This window comes from Prinia subflava, chromosome 22, assembly GCF_021018805.1.
Source record: "Prinia subflava isolate CZ2003 ecotype Zambia chromosome 22, Cam_Psub_1.2, whole genome shotgun sequence".
Taxonomy (NCBI): Eukaryota; Metazoa; Chordata; class Aves; order Passeriformes; family Cisticolidae; genus Prinia; species Prinia subflava.
In genome coordinates, this window is record NC_086268.1 from 876,810 (window position 1) to 894,377 (window position 17,568).

Here is a 17,568-nt window from a genome sequence, read left to right on the forward strand (position 1 = left end):
AGTGATCTCCACTGACAGGGGTCAGTCTCCTGCACTCAAGGCACCTGAACCCACCCTCCTGATTCTCTCCGAAAGGTTCAGGTTTATCATGGGGAGAACAACAGCACTGAACAACTCAAGTGCAGGTTAAATTGTGGCATTGAGCGCTTGCAGGCACAAAATAGCCATCAGGGCAGGCAAATACAGCCCAGCTCTGAAAAGAACTGTCCAGGAGGTGTTATAACTGATGTTTAAATAGCCCCTGAAATTAATTTCACTTTATTATCCGGGCGAAGAGCCAGAGCTCCAACAAACCAAGGCGATGGTGGATTTCTCCTCCTGTTTCAAAACAATGCTGCTCCCAAAACTGACGGAGGGGCAACCCCAGAAAAGTGACAGAGGGACAACCCCTGTAAGTGACAGAGGGGCAATCCCTGCAAGTGACAGAGGGACAACCCCTGTAAGTGACAGAGGGACAACCCCTGTAAGTGACAGAGGGGCAATCCCTGCAAGTGACAGAGGGACAATCCCTGAAAGTGACAGAGGGACAATCCCTGAAAGTGACAGAGGGACAATCCCCGAAAGTGACAGGGGGGCAAGCCCAGGACCTGACAGAAGGACAAGCCCAGCCAACACCATCCTCCCTCTGCAGCGCTTCCAAGGAGCCAGCACGGAGCCAAGAGCAGGGCTCCGGTTCAGGCCTGTCTGCTGCCTGCCCGTGCCAGCCCCGCTTCCCGCAGCTCCCCTGCCGCAGCTCCCGGGAGGATCCCGGTGTGGCACTGGTGCATGCAGCACGACGAGCCCTCTCCGGGAGCTCGGTGCCACGATCGGGAGGACAGCGGCGGTAGCGCCGCTGCTCCGATCTCCGGCCGTGCTCCGGGGCCGGCCCGTGCCCGGATCCGCCCGGATCTCCTGCCGTGTTCCGGGGCTCACCTGGAGCGCGGCCGTACCTGCATCCACCTGGATTCGCCTTTCCCACCGGAGGCCCTTCCTCGCTCTGTTCCCTGCGCTTTCCCACGGCCCTGAAGCCTCGGCCACGGTCGATTCTCATCGTTTCGGTAACGAACGACCCGGCCCCCCCTGCCCTCCGTGTCCCTCCCGGCACGCCGGGAGCATCCCCGGCTATCGCGGGAGCATCCCCCCGCTCCACCTCCACGTTCTCCCGGTGCCACGGGACCCGCGGGGACACACCGTGACAGCGGCCGCGCTCCCCGGCAGCGCCCGCCCGGGCTGAGGGCGCTCGGGGTCGCTCCCCGCTCGCTCCCCGCTCACCGGGGCAGCGCCGCGACCCCCGCGGGGGACTCACCTTGGCGCGGGTCACCAGGTGCGTGGCGAGCTTCACCACGGCGAAGTTGCCCTTGCCGATGGTGCGCTCGATCTCGTAGTAGCCGATGCGGGCGGGCCCGGGGGGCCGCGGGGGCGGCGGGGCCGGGGAGAGCCGGGGGGCCGCGGGGGGAGCCCCCGCTCCGCCGCCTCCTCCCGCCGCAGCCGCCGCCGCCATCTTGTCGCGCGGAGCGAACCCCCCCGCGGGGCTGCGGCACCGCGTGAGCTCATCCGCGGGGGGGCGCCGGGGGGCGGGCGGCTGCCATGGCGACGCGGGCGGGGCTCTGACGTCACCGCGCGCGTCACGGCGCGCGGGCCGCGCGTGGCGCCCCCGCGCGGCGGGACCGGGGACAGAGGAGCGCTGCGGGTTTGGGGAGAAACCCGCGGGAAACGGGAAACCTGCGGCTCGTGACATCACGCCATCAGGGACACCCCCCCGCCCACGTACACCTGGGTCACGCCCCACCTGGGGAGGGCAGTGACGTCACAGGGCGGGAGAATGACGTCACGGAGAGGGGCTGCGGTGCGCGGTTTGTGGTGCGGTTTTGGGGAGAAACCAGTGAGATATGGGCGATGAGTCTGACGTCACTCCCCAGTGGGGATGGCTGAATGATGTCATGGTGAGAACTCCCCATCGGGTGCCCCCCGGGGCCAGGGAGCTGCTTCAAAAACCCACGGGTGATTGGAAACTTCTTCTTGTGACATCACTCCTTGTGCGGATATCAGGGACACCCCACATGCAGGTCACGCCTCATCTTGGGGGCAGAATGACATCAGAGGTGGTAGAATGACGTCATGACAAGGGGCAGGCGGTGCTGTGGTTTTAGGGTGAAACCCACGACAGCCAGAAAGAGGATTCCTGGTGGCATCACTCCATCAGGGAGTGCCTCCATCACTCCCCACCGGAGCCGCGCTTCGCCTCGGGGCAGCATGACGTCACGGGAGCGGTGCGGTGACGTCACGGCGGGGGGCGGGACTTCCGCGGGCGCGGGGCGGAAGCGGCGGCCGGGGCGCGCGCGGGGAAGCGGAAGCGGAAGCGGCGCAGGCGCGGGGCCGAGCGGAGGGGACGCGCCCGCCATGGAGTCGCGGGGGAAGGAGCCGCAGCCGTGAGTGCGGGGGGACCGCGGCGCGGGGCGGCGCCGGCCCGGGGACACCGGCGCGGCGCGGGGGGCAGCGGGAGGGGGAAGGGGAGGGGGGCGCAGGGGGAACCCGCCCTGCTCGGCCCAGCCCCCCGCGATGGGCTCCGGGTGCGGTGTGCGCCCAGCGGGCTGCAGGCGGCGGCCGCGGGAAGCGGCATCCCGCTGCTCTTCCCGCTGTAGATCCTTCGGGATCTGCAAAGATGCTGAAGGACTGGAGCATCTTAGTGATGGGGAGAGCTGGGAGCTGGGCCTGGGCAGTCCGGAGAAAGGAACCCCCTCAATCCATACAAATGTCTCCAAGGAGTGTCAGAGGGTGGTTCCAGACTCTCTTTAGTGGTGCTCAGCAACGGGACAAGGAGCAGTGGCCGTAAACTAAAACACAAATTCCACCTGAACGTGGGGAAGAACTTCTTTCCACGGAGGGTGGCCGAGCCTTGGAACAGCTGCCCAGGGAGATGCGGGATCTCCCTCCCTGGCCACATTCCAAACCCGCCTGGATGCATTCCGGTGTCACCTGCTCCAGGTGACCCTACCTGGGCAGGGGGGTTGGACAGGGTGATCTCCAGAGATCCCTCCCAACAGGTAACAGCTCTGGGATTCTGGGATCAATCCCACCACGGTGCTCTGCTCCCGAGGCCAGATTATCCCCCTGCACTGTGGAGCTCAGCAGTGTAAGCTGGATCCCTGGGTGCTAATAGGGACTGATCCTCGGACTCTGGGCGGTTGTTGCTGAGTTGTTAAAGCCCTGCACGGCTCAGGTGTGGGGCTGCAGAGCATCCTTGGAGCTGTGCTCTGCTCTCCATGCCGGGATGTCTGTCTGTGCCCTGCTCGGGGGAGTGTCTGCTGCACAGTCACTCTGGCATGGAGCAACAGCCGTGTTGTTGTTCTCAGGCAGTGCCAGCACGCACAGGGACAGGCAGGAGCTGCGGATTCCAGCAGCCCTTGCCCAGCCCTGCCGCTGTGGGAGCTGCTGGCAGCAGCGGCTCTGAACTGTTCTCTCCACAGGAACAGGATGGGCATGGGGGACTCCAACCCGGCAGCAGTCCCACACGCCGCCGAGGACATTCAGGGGGATGACAGGTGGATGTCACAGGTGAGGCTGGCACCAGGATCTTCCTTACTGGGGGCGTGTTGGGCCGGTGCTGCCCAGGCCACACTTGGGACCCTGAGGTGACAGCAGGCTGGAGCTGGCAGGTGTCACACCTGCAGCAAAGGAGGAGGGGTCTGGAGCATCTTTCTGATGGGGAGGGACTGCAGGAGCTGAGCCGGGTTAGTCCTGAGAACACTGGGAGGGGATCCCATCAATCCATACAAAATCTCCAAGGGTGTCAGAAGATGCAGCCTGACTCTGCTCAGTGATGCTCAGGGACAGGACAAGGAACAAAGGCCATAAACTAAACCAGGCCAAGTTTCATCCAACCCGGGATCCTCACGGGGTTGTGGGGTTGGGAGCAGTGTCCAGCAGCTCAGGGGTTAATGCAGGCAGGGGTGCTGGAGGGCATGGCAGCAGGGGAAACTGGTTGGGCAGCAGTCCCTGTCCTGTGAAGGGATGGATGCCCAGGAGCAATTGCCACCACCTGGAGCTCACCCTCTGCTCTCTCTGACAGCACAATCGGTTTGTCCTGGACTGCAAAGACAAGGAGCCCGACGTGCTCTTCGTGGGGGACTCCATGGTGCAGTTGCTACAGCAGTACGAGGTAGGGAGAGAGGGAGGGAGGGGTGGGTCACGGCAACTGGAGCATCTCTCTCTATCCCAGTGCTGGCTGGTCACGTGTGACAGCCATGATTGCCACTGTTCCCGTTTTCACTGCCGTCTCCTGAGGCGCTCCTGCCCTGTTTCCTGAACTCCCCAGTGCCTGGACACTGCTTTACCTGGCTGCTTTTGCCTCCCTCTCTGAGGCCACAACCGGCTGCCTGCATTTTGGCACACGTGCACATTCTCAGATTCCAGCCCCCTGAGGGCCATCGAATTCCCCGTGGCTGTACCTGGCATGGCCAGAACCACTTAGCCCTGCAGAGTTCAGGGTGCCAGAGGCATTGGTCTGCTGGTTCTTCCCTAAAATTACTGAGGGAAAGAACAGTTCTCCTCTGCCATGGTGGCAGCTGAGCAGCTTTGTTCTGCAAGAGCTGCTTCCCTTTGTTCTAGTTTTGTTACCTGGGGATGAGAAGGATTTAATCAGGTCATAGATTCCCTCTTCAAAGGCCCTGTGCTTAGGAACACCGTGGTCTACAATACATCAGCACTCTGAGGCTCTGATGGGTTCAGCAAATCACTGCTCCAGAGATCCTTCCTTCCTTTGTGCCAGGTCTGAGAGCTTGAACCTCAGCAGCTCCATCTCTTCTGACTCCAAATAAAACCTCACATCTTGTCTAAATGCCCTTTGTGGAGTGGGTTTCCAGAGGAGGGCTCGTGGCTGCCCTCAGTGACCTTGACACCGTGTGGTGTCTTTGCTTCACAGCCAGGACGTGGCTCTGAAGCACCACGTTGGTTTCTGCTTGCAGATATGGCGAGAGCTCTTCTCACCGCTCCATGCTCTGAATTTTGGGATTGGTGGGGACACCACAGGACATGTTCTATGGAGACTGAAGAACGGTGAACTGGAGAACATAAAACCCAAGGTATGAGCTGCAGAGTTGGTGAGGGTGTGCAGTGAGGGTCACCTGCAGCTGCAGGCCTGGCCCAGGTGCCTTTCCTGAGGGCAGTGGGCAGTGCCAGCCCCGGGGCTGAACTCTAAAGCCTGACTCTCCCTGCAGCTCTCTGGCCACAGATGGTGTTCATGCAGGGATTTCAGCCCTGGTACCACTTGCTCTGGAAAAGCTGCGAGCATTTTTCTCTCCTTGCAGGTCATTGTTGTTTGGGTTGGAACAAATAACCATGAAAACACAGCAGAAGAAGTCGCAGGGGGAATCGAGGCCATCGTGCGCCTGATAAACGCCCAGCAGCCACAGGCCAAAGTGATTGTGCTGGTATGTCCCTGCTCCCTGGGCTGTGCCTCTGCCTTACTGGGAGGCACTGGGTGGTGCTGGGAGAACAGTCCCTTCAGCTGGCCTCTGTGCCCCCCCTTGCTGGCTTGGCTTTCAGGAGTTCTCCTTTAGCCCTTCCAGAGCCGGGTGGACTCATTCCCAGTAACTATCCCACTTAGTAATGTTGCTGGGGAAGTCCTGTGAGGGGAAATGGGTGCCCAAATCCCAGCTGACACTGGGAATCCTAGCTGGTTTCCTTGTCTTAAGGAGGCTGCTGCCTGTCTTGCTGAGGAGCTGAAATGGAAAGAGCACAAGCTGAGACATTTAAAGAATAAAAGAAAGCAGTTTGCCTGCCAGTCAGTGCTTGTAGCTCATCTAGCTCCTTCACTTGCATTTCACATTAGGCCTGAATGGACAAATTCTGCTTGAAGGGATAGTTCCTCTTGTCACAGACATCCTAAATCTTGACAGGCAGCCTGAATCAGAAGGGAGAGCATGGCTCCTGATGCCATCAGAGTCACACAAAGCTCTTTTCTGCCTCCTCCTGCCAGGGCCTGCTACCTCGTGGAGAGAAGCCAAACCCGCTGCGGCAGAAGAACGCCAAGGTGAACCATCTGCTGAAGGCCTCGCTCCCCAAGCTGCCCAACGTGCAGCTGCTGGACGTGGACGTGGGCTTCGTGCACTCGGATGGCACCATCTCCTACCACGACATGTTCGACTTCCTGCACCTGACGGGCGGGGGCTACGCCAAGGTCTGCAAGCCCCTCCACGAACTGATCATGCAGCTGCTGGAGGAGACCCCCGAGGAGAAACGAGCTGCCCTGGCCTGAGCCGCTGCTGTCAGCGTGGAGAGCATCATCCAGCCCATCAGATCAGTTCTGTCACTGGCACTACAGAATCCTTCTTTCTTAAAGCACTTTCCATTGTAGAATGATACCGGATGTCCGTACCTAGTGTTTTGAGGGGGAAGGCTCATGTTTAACTGGTCTTGTACGTACGAGGGCCGGCTGGGTTGGTTTTATTGCAGGAGGAAATTAGCTGGAGAAGAGTTTTACTTTTAAACCATTCCTCATTTAAAGCGAGAACAGGACTGTCACTCTGTGCCCCTCTCACGTCTTGTTGCCCCGTGGTTGTCCTAGACCCCTGTAGCCTGTCCGGCAGCCCGCCCTGGCTCACCGTCCCTGGCTGCAGGCATCGTGCTCTGTGTATTTGCCTGGGAACAAGAATCACATTCCACTTGCAAAAGCCAGAACAGATGCATTTTTCCAAACTCGGTTCCACCTTTTAGGCGGTTTTGGGTTTTTTGTTTGGGTTTTCGTTTGTTTGTTTGTTGTTCGTTGTGGTTTTTTTACTGGGGGGGGCGTTAAATGACACGTGTTGCTTTCTCACTCCTTTCTGAAGCAGCTTGAAACTGGAATTCAGAAATTTAAAGAAGCAAACAGTTACCTGAACTTGTGTAACACTCCCCAGTGCTTGTCTTGTGCTTGTTTCCCCAGTCCTGCTAGTGGGGTCACCTTTCCTCCCACGCAGCTCTCCTGGGAGTGCTCCCATTTGGGTGCTGCTGCTGGCCCCTGCTCCTGCTGCCCGTGATGTTGCTGGCTTTTAGCAGTTGCTCAGTGTAGGATTTTAATGATCCAGTAATTGGCAGTCACTTCCTCGCTCCTCTGGAACTGGCAGATATCCCTCTGAGGTGCCCAGGCTCTTTGCAGTTTTTTTCTATTTTTTTATTAAGTATGACTGTTACATCCTTTTTTTCTAAAGCAAACCCACGTGAAGAGCCCCTGGCTGCAAGGCCTAAATCACTCTGAAGCTTTACAGATCCCGAGGTGTACATTTCCTTATCTCTACTGGTTTACTTGTATAAACATTTTATTTGAGCAACTACAGCCTCTTAGAGTGAAAAGTGAAGTTAAGACATAGCTTCTCCTGCCCTGGACACTGCTCCTCACCTCTAGCAAGGGAGCCAGAGGGGCAGGTGCCCTCCTAAAGGGCTGTGGCTCAGCAGGGTTTTGGATTGGTTTGTAGTTCAGATGGCTGGTTATAGTGAAACAACTTTTCATTTAAACCTGAGAGCTTCTCTTCCAGAAAGAAACAGTTTGGACCCGAGAGGCAGAGCCCTAGATGAATTGATAACTTGCAAATAACCTATTTTAAACCAAGTCTGTTCCTCCCTGCCTTACCTGCTGGAGCTGGAGCTCAGTGGTGCCACGCTGGGTTTGTGCTTCCCGTGGGATTCCAGGCAGATAAAGCTGGGAGGAACAGGGAGCTTCTCTCTGTGCTCCAAGGGAGGGGGTTCAGGTGTCAGGTGGCTTTGCTGAAGCCCATAGGTACTGTACATAGTCTGTCTGCCCCTTGCTGTAGCCAAGGGGCTGGTGTGTAACTCTGACCTAGCGTTGAGGAATCCCCTAACGTCCCACCTCATCCCCTCCTGTAGATTTGATCATAGCAGGATTCCTGCCTGGATTGCATGCATAGTGTGTGTTTTGTTTCCAGTATATGTGATCTACACACAGATGAAGGAAAGGTGAAGCATTCCCCTGGCCAGGATCAGATGCAGAGGGTTGCAGAGTGCCGTGGGAGAGGAGGGGTCACGTCCTACCCCTGATCCAGACCAGGGTGCTGCTCCCTGGAGCCCCACGGCCCTGCAGGGCAGGCTTTGAGGGAACACTGCTCACGCTGCCCATAAGCTTCTGGCTGGAAATACTGGGGAAGGGCAAGTGGAAAAATCAAATGTTAAAAGTACAGTGCAGTGGAGAGTTCATGGGGAAGGGCTTATCCCATCCCCAGCCCCTCAGGGAGCTGGGATAAGATCCATTCTTGCTCCCTGTGAGCTTTCCATCTCTCCAGGCTTGTGAGAAAAGGCCGTGTGCTAGTTTAGTCTCTGCATCCCTGCTTCCTTCCCTCCCTGCTGCTGCTGCATTTGGCTGAAGAGATGCTAACCAGGAATGTACTCTGCAGTAAAGCTCCCCCTTTGCTCAGCACCCTGTGCTCGCTGTGAGCCAGCCCCGTGGGCAGGGTGCCGAGTGGCCCAGGGAATTTGGCAGGCTCCAGCATCACCAGGGAGGCTCTGCTGGCTCTGCTTAGGCTTGGCTTGCTGAGGTGCCACACTCTGTGCTGGTTCAGTGCTCTTGGCTCTGCTTGTTGCTGCCTGGCAGGAAACTGCCCTGCTCACCTGAGAGGTGTCGTGGGCAAGAGGGGTTCTGCCTCCTGCTCACCGAGTGCTGCAATCTGAGTGCCTCCTGTGAGAAAACTCCAGTTCCAGCTCCGGATGTCCCTCGGGACGGGGCTGGGCTGGAGCTGTGGCCTGCTCTGAGTGAGCATTTCGAGTTTTGTGTTTATGCAGCAGAGAGGAAAACAAACAAAAGATGTGAAATGACAGAGTCTTGTGAGGTGCTGGGGGAGGGTGAGGCAGGAGCAGGGAGGCCCCCGCGCCTCCCCTCGCTGTCCCGAGCCGTCCCCGGGACACAACCATTGTGATTCTGCTTTGGCAAAAATGCATCGGCTGGTAGAAGTCACTGTTAGTGCATATTTCGATATAAATGTCAATGTTTCACCCACCGTGTTGCAGCCTGTGTGTGTGTGTGTGTGTGCCCAGCCATCTCCTGCCCTGTCTTGGTCACTCCTGGAGGTCTCCATGGGGCCGGGCAGGTGCTGCCAAACCTCCCACTGCGGGTCCTCCCTGCCTCTGGGAGTTGTGCTCAGCCAGATCCTTGCTCCTCGTTTAATTCCTGCTTTTCCCCGCTCTGTTTGGGGCTGTTTGTGTCTGTTTTTCCTCCTTTCCCCGTGCAGATCTGGGTGCTGCACCCAAACCTGTGAGCACAGAGCTGCAGGTGAAGGGGACTGGTTTATTTTGGCCCTCGACAGGACATTGGCTGGTGTTCCATTCCCGAGTGGTTTATCTCTAGCGGCCCTGGAACGAACAGGGAGTGCACATCCCCACGCAATCCCTCTCACTGCCATCCTGCAAGGGGCCACTCGAGTTCCGTCGGAGCCCAGGAGCCGGCCGGAGTTCTGCTTCTCTTCCCGCATGTCTGTCCCTGAGGTTGTCCCATCTGCCGCCAGCGCCACCACCTGCACCTGGAAACGATGGGCAGGCTGCCCAAACTGGGATCCTCAGGGACAGGAGGGCCCGGAGAAATAAAGTGCACAATAGCAGCAGTGCCTTGTCTCGTGGCGTTTGTCCCGTGGAGCAGAGCGCCAGCCGTCCTGAGTGAGGTGACACAGGGCTGAGCCCCTTCAGAGGGGGATTTTAAATCAAAACCCCCAATTGCAGGCAAATAAAATGTGATATAAAGGCCACAGAGCTGTTGGAGAGAGGCCTGGAAGCCGGAGCCTTGGCAGCAGCTGGGATGGGGGATGTTTTGGGAGATGCACAAAAAATGCAGTGTGGCATCACTCCTGCTTCCTCCAAGCATGGGAACACTCCCAAGGAACCTTGAATTATTCCATCTCTGGTGGGGAAGGGTGCAGCAAACGGGAGAGGCTGCGGGAACCCTGGTGGGAATCCTGAGAGCAGCAGGAGAAGGGGATGGGGCAGACCCACCCCTTCCCTGGCAGGATTCTTCCATGCCCTCGGGGACTTTGGGGGCAGGCGGGCTGGGCAAGGGGCTTGGGTGGTGTCTGGAGTGTCCCTGTTGGGACAGGGACCCCATGTGGGGTCTCCTATGGAGCAGGGGCTCCCTTGTGGGGTGCTATAAAGGACAAGGTTCCTCTGCAGCGCTCTGTAGGGGGCAGGATCTGCCCTGCAGACCAGGGCTGTTCCTGTGGGGTTCCACGGGGAACTGGGCTTCCTCTATAGGATCCCCTATAGAGCAGGGCTTCCCCTATAGGTCCCATGTGGACCACGGCTCTTATATGGCCCAGGGGCTCCCCTGTAGGTCAGGGCATCGTTCCCTACGGAGCCGAGCTTCCCCCGCGGGGCAGCGCACGGGGCTCGGTGCCCCGGGGCGGGAATTCCCGGCCGGGCCGGTGTCCCCAAGGCTCGGGCCGGTGTCCCCGGAGTTCGGGCCGGTGTCCCCGGGGCTCGGACCGGTGTCCCCAAGGCTCGGGCCGGTGTCCCTGGGGCTCAGGCCGGTGTCCCCAGGGCTCGGGCCGGTGTCCCCGGTTTGGGGCCGGTCCCCCCGCCCCGCCCGCCGCGTCACTTCCCCGGCCGGGCACCCAGCGTGCGACGGGCCTGACGTCACCGCCGGTCCGTGTTTACCGCGGTGCGGAACGGGAAGCGGAGAGGGAACCGGCACCGGGATCGGCTCCGGGATCGGCACCGGCAGCGGCTCCGCGCCCCGGCAGAGCCCCCGCAGCGCCCCGGCCATGGGGCAGCGCTCCCCGGCGCGCCCCGGCTGAGCGCCCCGCGCGTCCCGACCCGTCCCGTCCCGTCCCTTCCCTGCCGTCCGTGTGTCCCGCCCCGCGGACCTTGGCCGGGGATGCTGGCGGGATGTCGGGCGCCGGCGCGGCCGTGCTGGCCTGGGCGCTGCTGGCCGGGGCACTGCTGCCCGTGCGGCCCCAGCCCCCGCCGAACCGCACGGTGCAGGAGAAGGAAGCGCAGTTCAACACCACCTACATCGACTGGGTGGACGCCAACCTGCTCAACATCTACGCCTTCAACCACAGCGTCCGCAGGAATCGGGTGAGCCGGGGTGGTCGCCACGGCCGCGTCCCCCGCGGGCTGGCTGTCCCCGGGGTGCCGGGGCCGTGCGGGGCACGGCAGCCTCTGCCACAGCGGCCGAGCAAAGTCCAGCCCGCGGTTCGAGCCGCCGCCGCCCGGGCTGCCCGGCCGGCACCTCACCCGCCTCTGTCCCCGCAGACCGAGGGCGTACGGGTGTCGGTCAATGTCCTCTCGGACCACAAGGACCTGCCCGTCCTCTTCGTGGTGAGGCAGAAGGAGGCGGTGGTCTCCTTCCAGGTGCCGCTCATCCTCCGGGGCCTGTGAGTACCGGCGGGGCGGGCTGGGATGCCCCACGCAGGAGCTCCCCAGGCTGGGATGCCCCACGCAGGGGTCCCCGGGCTGGGATGCCCCACGCAGGAGCTCCCCGGGCTGGGATGCCCCACGCAGGGGTCCCTGGGCTGGGATGCCCCACGCAGGGGTCCCTGGGCAGGGTGGGTGGGCACACACGGCGCTCCCTGCCCAGGTACCAGCGGAAATACGCGTACCAGGAGGTGAGCCGCACGCTCTGCCAGCCGCAGACCAAGACCGAGGTGGAGACCCAGTACTTCTACGTGGATGTCTCCACGCTGTCCCGCAACACTTCCTACCAGCTGCGGGTCACCCGCGTGGAGAACTTTGTGCTGCGGTGAGGGGAGCCCCACGCCCTTGTCCCCTTCCCTGCCTGCTGCCTGTGGGGGCTGCAGGGGCTGTGGGCTCCCCTCGCCACCCATCGCCTCTCCCGTGCTCTCTGCAGGACCAATGAAAGGTTCAGCTTCAATGCCACGGCCGCCCAGCCGCAGGTGAGGGCAGCAGCACGGCGTGGCATGGGAGGGTCTGTGCCCAGTGGGGGAGCGTGGCCACCGTGGCAGCAACTCCCCTTTCTCCCCACAGTACTTCAAGTACGAGTTCCCCAAGGACGTGGACTCGGTGATTGTGAAGGTGACCTCAGCCATGGCCTTCCCCTGCTCCGTCATCTCCATCCAGGACATCCTGGTAGGCCGGGGCAGTGGGTCTCCTCTCCGGGTGAGCCGTGGTGCCCGGAGGGACTGACGGCCCCTCTGCCCCTCAGTGCCCTGTCTACGACCTGGACAACAACGTGGCCTTCATCGGGATGTACCAGACCATGACGAAGAAGGCGGCAATCACAGTGCAGGTGGGCACAGGGCTGAGCTGCTCCCGGTCCCTGCCTGGTGCTGCTGCCCACTGGAGCCCACAAAGGATGGCCCTGGGATGAGCTCTGGCATGGGGGATGTCCTGCTGGGCTCTGCTGACCCCGTCTCTTGCTGCAGAAGAAGGATTTCCCCAGCCACAGCTTCTATGTGGTGGTGGTGGTGAAGACAGAGGACGAGGTGTGCGGGGGCGCTCTGCCCTACTACCCCCTCTCCAAGGATGACTCTCCAGGTTTGCAGTGGGGCTGCCACCACGGGCTGTGTGTGGGGACAAGCTGGGGACAGCGCAGAGAGCTGAGCCCTGTCCCTGCCTTCTTGCAGATGAACCCGTGGATCAGCACAACCGGCAGAAGACGCTGGAGGTGATGGTGTCACCCGCCATAACCTGTGAGTCTGGCAGGGGCTGGGGGTGCTGGGGGTGCTGGGCTCTGTGGGGACCCACGGCAGGTCCCCTGAGGTGCCACCCCTGCTGAGGGCCTGCCCTGGCTCTGCACAGCCGAGGCCTACGTGCGCAGTGTTCTCTTCTGCCTCGGCATCTTCCTCTCCTTCTACATCCTCACGCTGCTCATCGCCTGCTGGGAGAGCTGCCGGTGAGTGCCGGGTGCTGCTGCCCCCCTGGGTGCTGGGCCCGTGGGCTCAGTCCTGTGGGGGCCCTGGGGCTGTGCCCCTCGGGCTGAGAACTGCTTCCCTGCAGGCAGCACAAGAGGAAGGGGCTCCTGGCAGCGATGGATTCACCCAGCATGGACACAGGTGAGGGCTGCAGGCAGCAGGCAGCAGCATGGAGGGCTCTGCCTGGGGAATTCCGCCTTATTCTGCTCTCTTGAGCCTGTGGCAAAGCCTCTGCCTCCTCAGGAAGATCTCCCTGAGTCCCTGGGGATAAGTCCCAGGGTCAGGGGGACAGGGAAGTCCCAGACTTCTCTGCTGTGGGGCTGGCAGGGCTGTGCTGGGGCTTTGCATCTCACCAGGTCTTATCTCTTTGTTCTCGTGGCTTTCCGGGGACTCCCAGCATCGCTCCTGGGTAGGTGCCAGCTCTGTCCTTGGCTCTGAGATCGCCTCGTGCCAGGGCAGGGGTGAAGGGAGCTGCTTTGTGCCCAGTGGCCGTGCAGCCCTGGGACAGGGGTGCCACCAGGGTGACAGGGATCCTCCTGTCCCGCAGGTCACTCCCGCAGCATCCCCGACTCCTTCCTGAACCACGGCCCCTACGACAGCTACGGTTACGGCTCCTTCGGTCAGTGCCACGTGCTGTCCCCCCTCCCTCACCCGCTGCCCGTGGGCTGTGCCCATCCTCTGCCTGTCCTTGTCCTTGCAGGGAACGGCTCCTCCAGCAGCACCGAGGCTGTCACAGACAGCCTGGGCTCCACAGAAGTCTCCTACAGTTACGTGGGTGAGTTGTTTGGCCTCTGGTGTGGCCGCAGCCCTGCGGAGCCTCGTGCCCGGTGGCGTCCTGGCTCTGCCCCCTCCACCTCGGGGTAGGGTCCTGGGGCTGGCGGCCCCTGCGTGCAGCCCCCAGCGGGGTCTCCATCGGTGACACACCTCAGGGAGCTCTGCTCCAGTAACTCTGGCTTTCCTTTGAAGGGCAGGAGCAGTTCAAGCGGCGCACGCCCTCCGCCCCGACGAGGCCGCTGAGTATTGCCATGGGTAGATGCTGGTACCGGGCAGGGTTGGGCCAATCGGGGCGAAATCTGCCCAGCCCCAAGCTGTGCCCAGGGCACAGAACCCCTGCTCCCCTCTGCCAGAGCAAGGGCAGCAGCTGAGGGGCTGCAGAGCAGGACATTTTCCTCCTGGCCCTCGGTGTTCCCCAGCTGGCAGAGCCCTGGGGAGCAGGCACAGGGCAGTGCTTGCCCACATGGGCACCGCCACCAAATGTCCCCAGGGCAGGGCTGTAGGGAGCTGAAGCCTGTCCCCGGTGTGAGCTGGCAGGGAGGCAGCCCAGTGGTTAATTGGGGTGATTCTGCGGGGTGGGCACTGAGCGGGCTGGCCCGGGGGCTCTCTGATGGCCCCGGCTCGGCCGCAGGGGAGCGGTCCCTGGAGAACGTGGCCGGCCGGCCACGCCTGGACTCGCTCAGCTCTGTGGAGGAGGATGACTACGACACGCTGGCCGACATCGACTACGACAAGAACGTCATCCGCACCAAGGTGCGTGTCCCCCCAGCCCTGCCAGCTGCCCTGCTGGCCGGGCAAGCCCCTGACCCCCCTCTCCTTCCAGCAATACCTGTGCGTGGCCGACCTGGCGCGCAAGGACAAGCGGGTGCTGCGGAAGAAGTACCAGATTTATTTCTGGTGAGTGGGAGGCGGTGGGCAGGGGGCACCAAGCAGTGTCCCAGCCTGGGGTGCACAGCAGGGACCCCTGACAGCCCCACTCTCTCCCAGGAACATCGCCACCATTGCTGTGTTCTACGCCCTCCCTGTCATCCAGCTCGTCATCACCTACCAGACAGTGAGTGTGGCCTGGGCAGCAGTGAGGGGCTCCTGGCAGCTCTGCGGGCTGCAGTCCCAAGCCGTGCTCCCAGCATGATGGGGACATCCCTGGGAGCCCCCTGTGTCCCTCACCCTGCTCGTGCCCACAGGTGGTGAATGTCACTGGCAACCAGGACATCTGCTACTACAACTTCTTGTGTGCCCACCCGCTGGGGAACCTCAGGTGGGCTGGGGGGATGGTGGGGGTGCCTGGGGGTCCCCTGTGCCCAGGGCTGGGCTGCAGCAGGACCCGGGGAGGGAGGTTGTCCCACAGCACCCACACTGGGCCTGCCCCTCGCAGCGCCTTCAACAACATCCTCAGCAACCTGGGCTACGTCCTGCTGGGTTTGCTCTTCCTGCTGATCATCCTGCAGCGCGAGATCAACTACAACCGCGCGCTCCTGCGCAACGACGCCCACGCCCTGGTGAGGGACAGGGCTGCTGGGGGGGCTGGGGCTGCCTAGTGGGGCTCCCAGGACTCCCCACTTCCCCTCCCTCCCTCTCCTCTGCCCCCCAGGAGTGCGGCATCCCCAAGCACTTTGGGCTCTTCTACGCCATGGGCACTGCCCTCATGATGGAGGGGCTGCTCAGCGCCTGCTACCACGTCTGCCCCAACTACACCAACTTCCAGTTCGGTGAGTGGCCCCCCGGTCCCCCCCTACCCACAGCAGGGCCACCCGTGCCCCTCTCACTCTGTGCCCCCCCAGACACCTCCTTCATGTACATGATCGCGGGGCTCTGCATGCTGAAGCTCTACCAGAAACGTCACCCGGACATCAACGCCAGCGCCTACAGCGCCTACGCCTGCCTGGCCCTCGTCATCTTCTTCTCCGTGGTGGGCGTGGTGAGTACGGTGGGCGCTGAGGGAGGGGGGCTGGCTGGCTGCCCCCCGGCTCACTGCCCGCCCCCCGCTCGCCTGCAGGTCTTTGGGAAGGGGAACACGGCCTTCTGGATCGTCTTCTCCGTCATCCACATCGTGGCCACGCTGCTGCTGAGCACCCAGCTGTACTACATGGGGCGCTGGAAGCTGGGTGAGGAGGGGCGCCGTGAGCCGGGGGGGGTGGGGACGATGCGGTGGCCCCCGTGTCACCTCCCCTCTCCCCACAGACTCAGGCATCCTGCGGAGGATCCTGCACGTGCTGTACACGGACTGCGTGCGGCAGTGCAGCGGGCCCATGTACGTGGTGAGTGCTGGCACCGCGGCCCCGGCTCTGCGGGGACCCCCGGGCAGCCCCCCCGGAGCTGCCCCTCACTGCCCCCTCCTCTTCGGCAGGACCGGATGGTGCTCCTGGTCATGGGGAACATCATCAACTGGTCGCTGTGAGTGCAGAGCTGGGCATGTGCCCGATCCCACCCGCTTCTCCCCATCCCTGCTGCCGCCCCCACCCCGCTCCTGCCGTGCTGCCGCCCCTCCGTGGGGCTGGGCTGAGCACAGCTCATGGAGCTGTGGGCCCAGCATGACAGGTCCCCCTGCAGCTGGGGCACCCCGCAGTCCCCACGTGCTGCCTGCTCTCCCGGGGGCTGCAGACATGCTTTGGGGACAGCGGGCGTGGCAGGGGGACCCCCAGGCTGACCCCACTGCCTGTCCCTGCCTCCCCAGCGCTGCCTACGGCCTCATTGTCCGTCCCAATGATTTCGCTTCCTACCTGCTGGCCATCGGCATCTGCAACCTCCTGCTCTACTTCGCCTTCTACATTATCATGAAGGTGGGAGTTGAGCCCTGGGCCCCCAGGGGCCCGGCAGGGAGGGCAGGGCAGGGGTGGGCACTGCTGCCAGCTCCTGCCCACACGGTGACCCCGGCCTCCCCCGCAGCTCCGCAGTGGCGAGCGCATCAAGCTCATCCCCCTGCTCTGCATCATCAGCACCTCCGTGGTCTGGGGCTTCGCCCTCTTCTTCTTCTTCCAGGGGCTCAGCACCTGGCAGGTGAGCAGGAGGGTGGCACAGGCAGCGGGGTGGGCAGGGTGGCCGTGGGCAGGCACAGTGACGCTGGCCCCGTGCCCGGCAGAAAACACCAGCCGAATCCCGGGAGCACAACCGTGACTGCATCCTGCTCGACTTCTTTGACGACCACGACATCTGGCATTTCCTCTCCTCCATCGCCATGTTCGGCTCCTTCCTGGTAGGTGCTGGCTCCGGTGGCACAGCCGCCGCTGTCCCCACCCCTCAGCCCCCCAGGGCCCTGCTCCCCTCACTCCCCTCGCTCCACAGGTGCTGCTGACGCTGGACGATGACCTGGACTGTGTCCAGCGGGACAAGATCTATGTGTTCTAGGAGCCTGCAGCCACCCGCTGCCCTGGGACTGTGCCAAAGGCCCGGCTGCAGCCCTGGCAGGGGGCCCACCCCCGGGGAGGGATGTCTGCGCCGCAGGTCCTGCCAACCACTCCGTCCCCCTCCCCACAAGCCCGGGGGTCCTGGTTTGCCTCCTTCCTGCCAGCCGGGTCCCTCCAGGCACTTTGTGCCCATCCCTGGGCCCATCACAGCCAAAAATGGGGCTGGGAGGCCACCGGAGCATCCGTCCTCGGTGGCAAGTGACACTGGAAAAGGTGCTGCTGCTGCTGCTCCGTGCCCGTGGGCACAGCGAGGGGATCGGGGCCAGCGCTGTGCCAGCAGCCCCGTGGCCCCCCGAGCACGTGGGTGTGGGTCTCTCTTCAGTGCCTGAGTCGAGTGGGTGGGAGGTGGGGGTGCATGGGGCCGGCACGGTGGTGGCAGTGGCCGCAGAGGCCCCACTCGTGTCTCCTCCAGTGTCCCAACAGGGGGGTGGTCACAGTGGGCCCCACTGCCACTCCCCATGGAGGGGCCGCGCCCCCCACGCCTGGATCTGCCGGGAAGGGACTCGCATTAAAGTGTCTGCACTTTGCCCGTGCCTGCTGCCGCCTGCCAGGGGTCCCTGCGGGCT

The 17,568-nt window shown here is 62.5% G+C and overlaps 3 protein-coding genes across 15 annotated transcripts in view; 2 read left to right on the plus strand and 1 right to left on the minus strand.

Annotated features, from left to right (window-relative positions):
* Window positions 1-1,436, minus strand: part of SIK3 (SIK family kinase 3) — a 70,178-nt gene extending 68,742 nt beyond the window's left edge. For 4 of the 8 annotated variants that reach the window (XM_063417671.1, XM_063417667.1, XM_063417670.1 and 1 more), the window contains exon 1: window positions 1,286-1,436. The gene's annotated coding sequence lies outside the window, so the exon portion shown is untranslated. The remainder of the gene's footprint in view (window positions 1-1,285) is intronic. The other 4 variants (XM_063417672.1, XM_063417669.1, XM_063417673.1 and 1 more) reach the window with 1 other exon arrangement.
* PAFAH1B2 (platelet activating factor acetylhydrolase 1b catalytic subunit 2) lies at window positions 889-8,963 on the plus strand. 2 transcript variants are annotated; one of them, XM_063417683.1, is made up of 6 exons: window positions 889-1,037; window positions 3,447-3,534; window positions 4,049-4,138; window positions 4,944-5,060; window positions 5,286-5,408; window positions 5,957-8,963. In XM_063417683.1, exons 2-6 carry the CDS (start codon window positions 3,454-3,456, stop codon window positions 6,233-6,235), a joined length of 690 nt encoding a protein of 229 aa, XP_063273753.1. In that variant the 5' UTR covers window positions 889-1,037; window positions 3,447-3,453; the 3' UTR covers window positions 6,236-8,963. The 2 variants fall into 2 exon arrangements, with proteins under 2 accessions (XP_063273753.1, XP_063273752.1); XM_063417682.1 differs by lacking the exon at window positions 889-1,037 and adding an exon at window positions 2,263-2,408.
* Window positions 8,964-10,555: 1,592 nt separating this feature from the next.
* SIDT2 (SID1 transmembrane family member 2) lies at window positions 10,556-17,529 on the plus strand. Of its 5 annotated transcripts, XM_063418006.1 has the most exons (28): window positions 10,560-11,028; window positions 11,206-11,327; window positions 11,531-11,692; window positions 11,801-11,846; window positions 11,938-12,039; window positions 12,116-12,199; window positions 12,336-12,447; window positions 12,537-12,602; window positions 12,712-12,805; window positions 12,910-12,965; window positions 13,222-13,233; window positions 13,372-13,443; window positions 13,525-13,599; window positions 13,791-13,853; window positions 14,230-14,351; window positions 14,422-14,495; window positions 14,586-14,652; window positions 14,783-14,856; window positions 14,974-15,097; window positions 15,190-15,307; window positions 15,380-15,516; window positions 15,595-15,703; window positions 15,780-15,856; window positions 15,946-15,992; window positions 16,273-16,378; window positions 16,485-16,595; window positions 16,678-16,791; window positions 16,881-17,529. In XM_063418006.1, exons 1-28 carry the CDS (start codon window positions 10,837-10,839, stop codon window positions 16,941-16,943), a joined length of 2,601 nt encoding a protein of 866 aa, XP_063274076.1. In that variant the 5' UTR covers window positions 10,560-10,836; the 3' UTR covers window positions 16,944-17,529. The 5 variants fall into 5 exon arrangements, with proteins under 5 accessions (XP_063274080.1, XP_063274076.1, XP_063274078.1 ...); XM_063418008.1 differs by lacking the exon at window positions 13,791-13,853; XM_063418007.1 differs by lacking the exon at window positions 13,222-13,233.
* The last annotated feature ends 39 nt before the right edge of the window (window positions 17,530-17,568 follow it).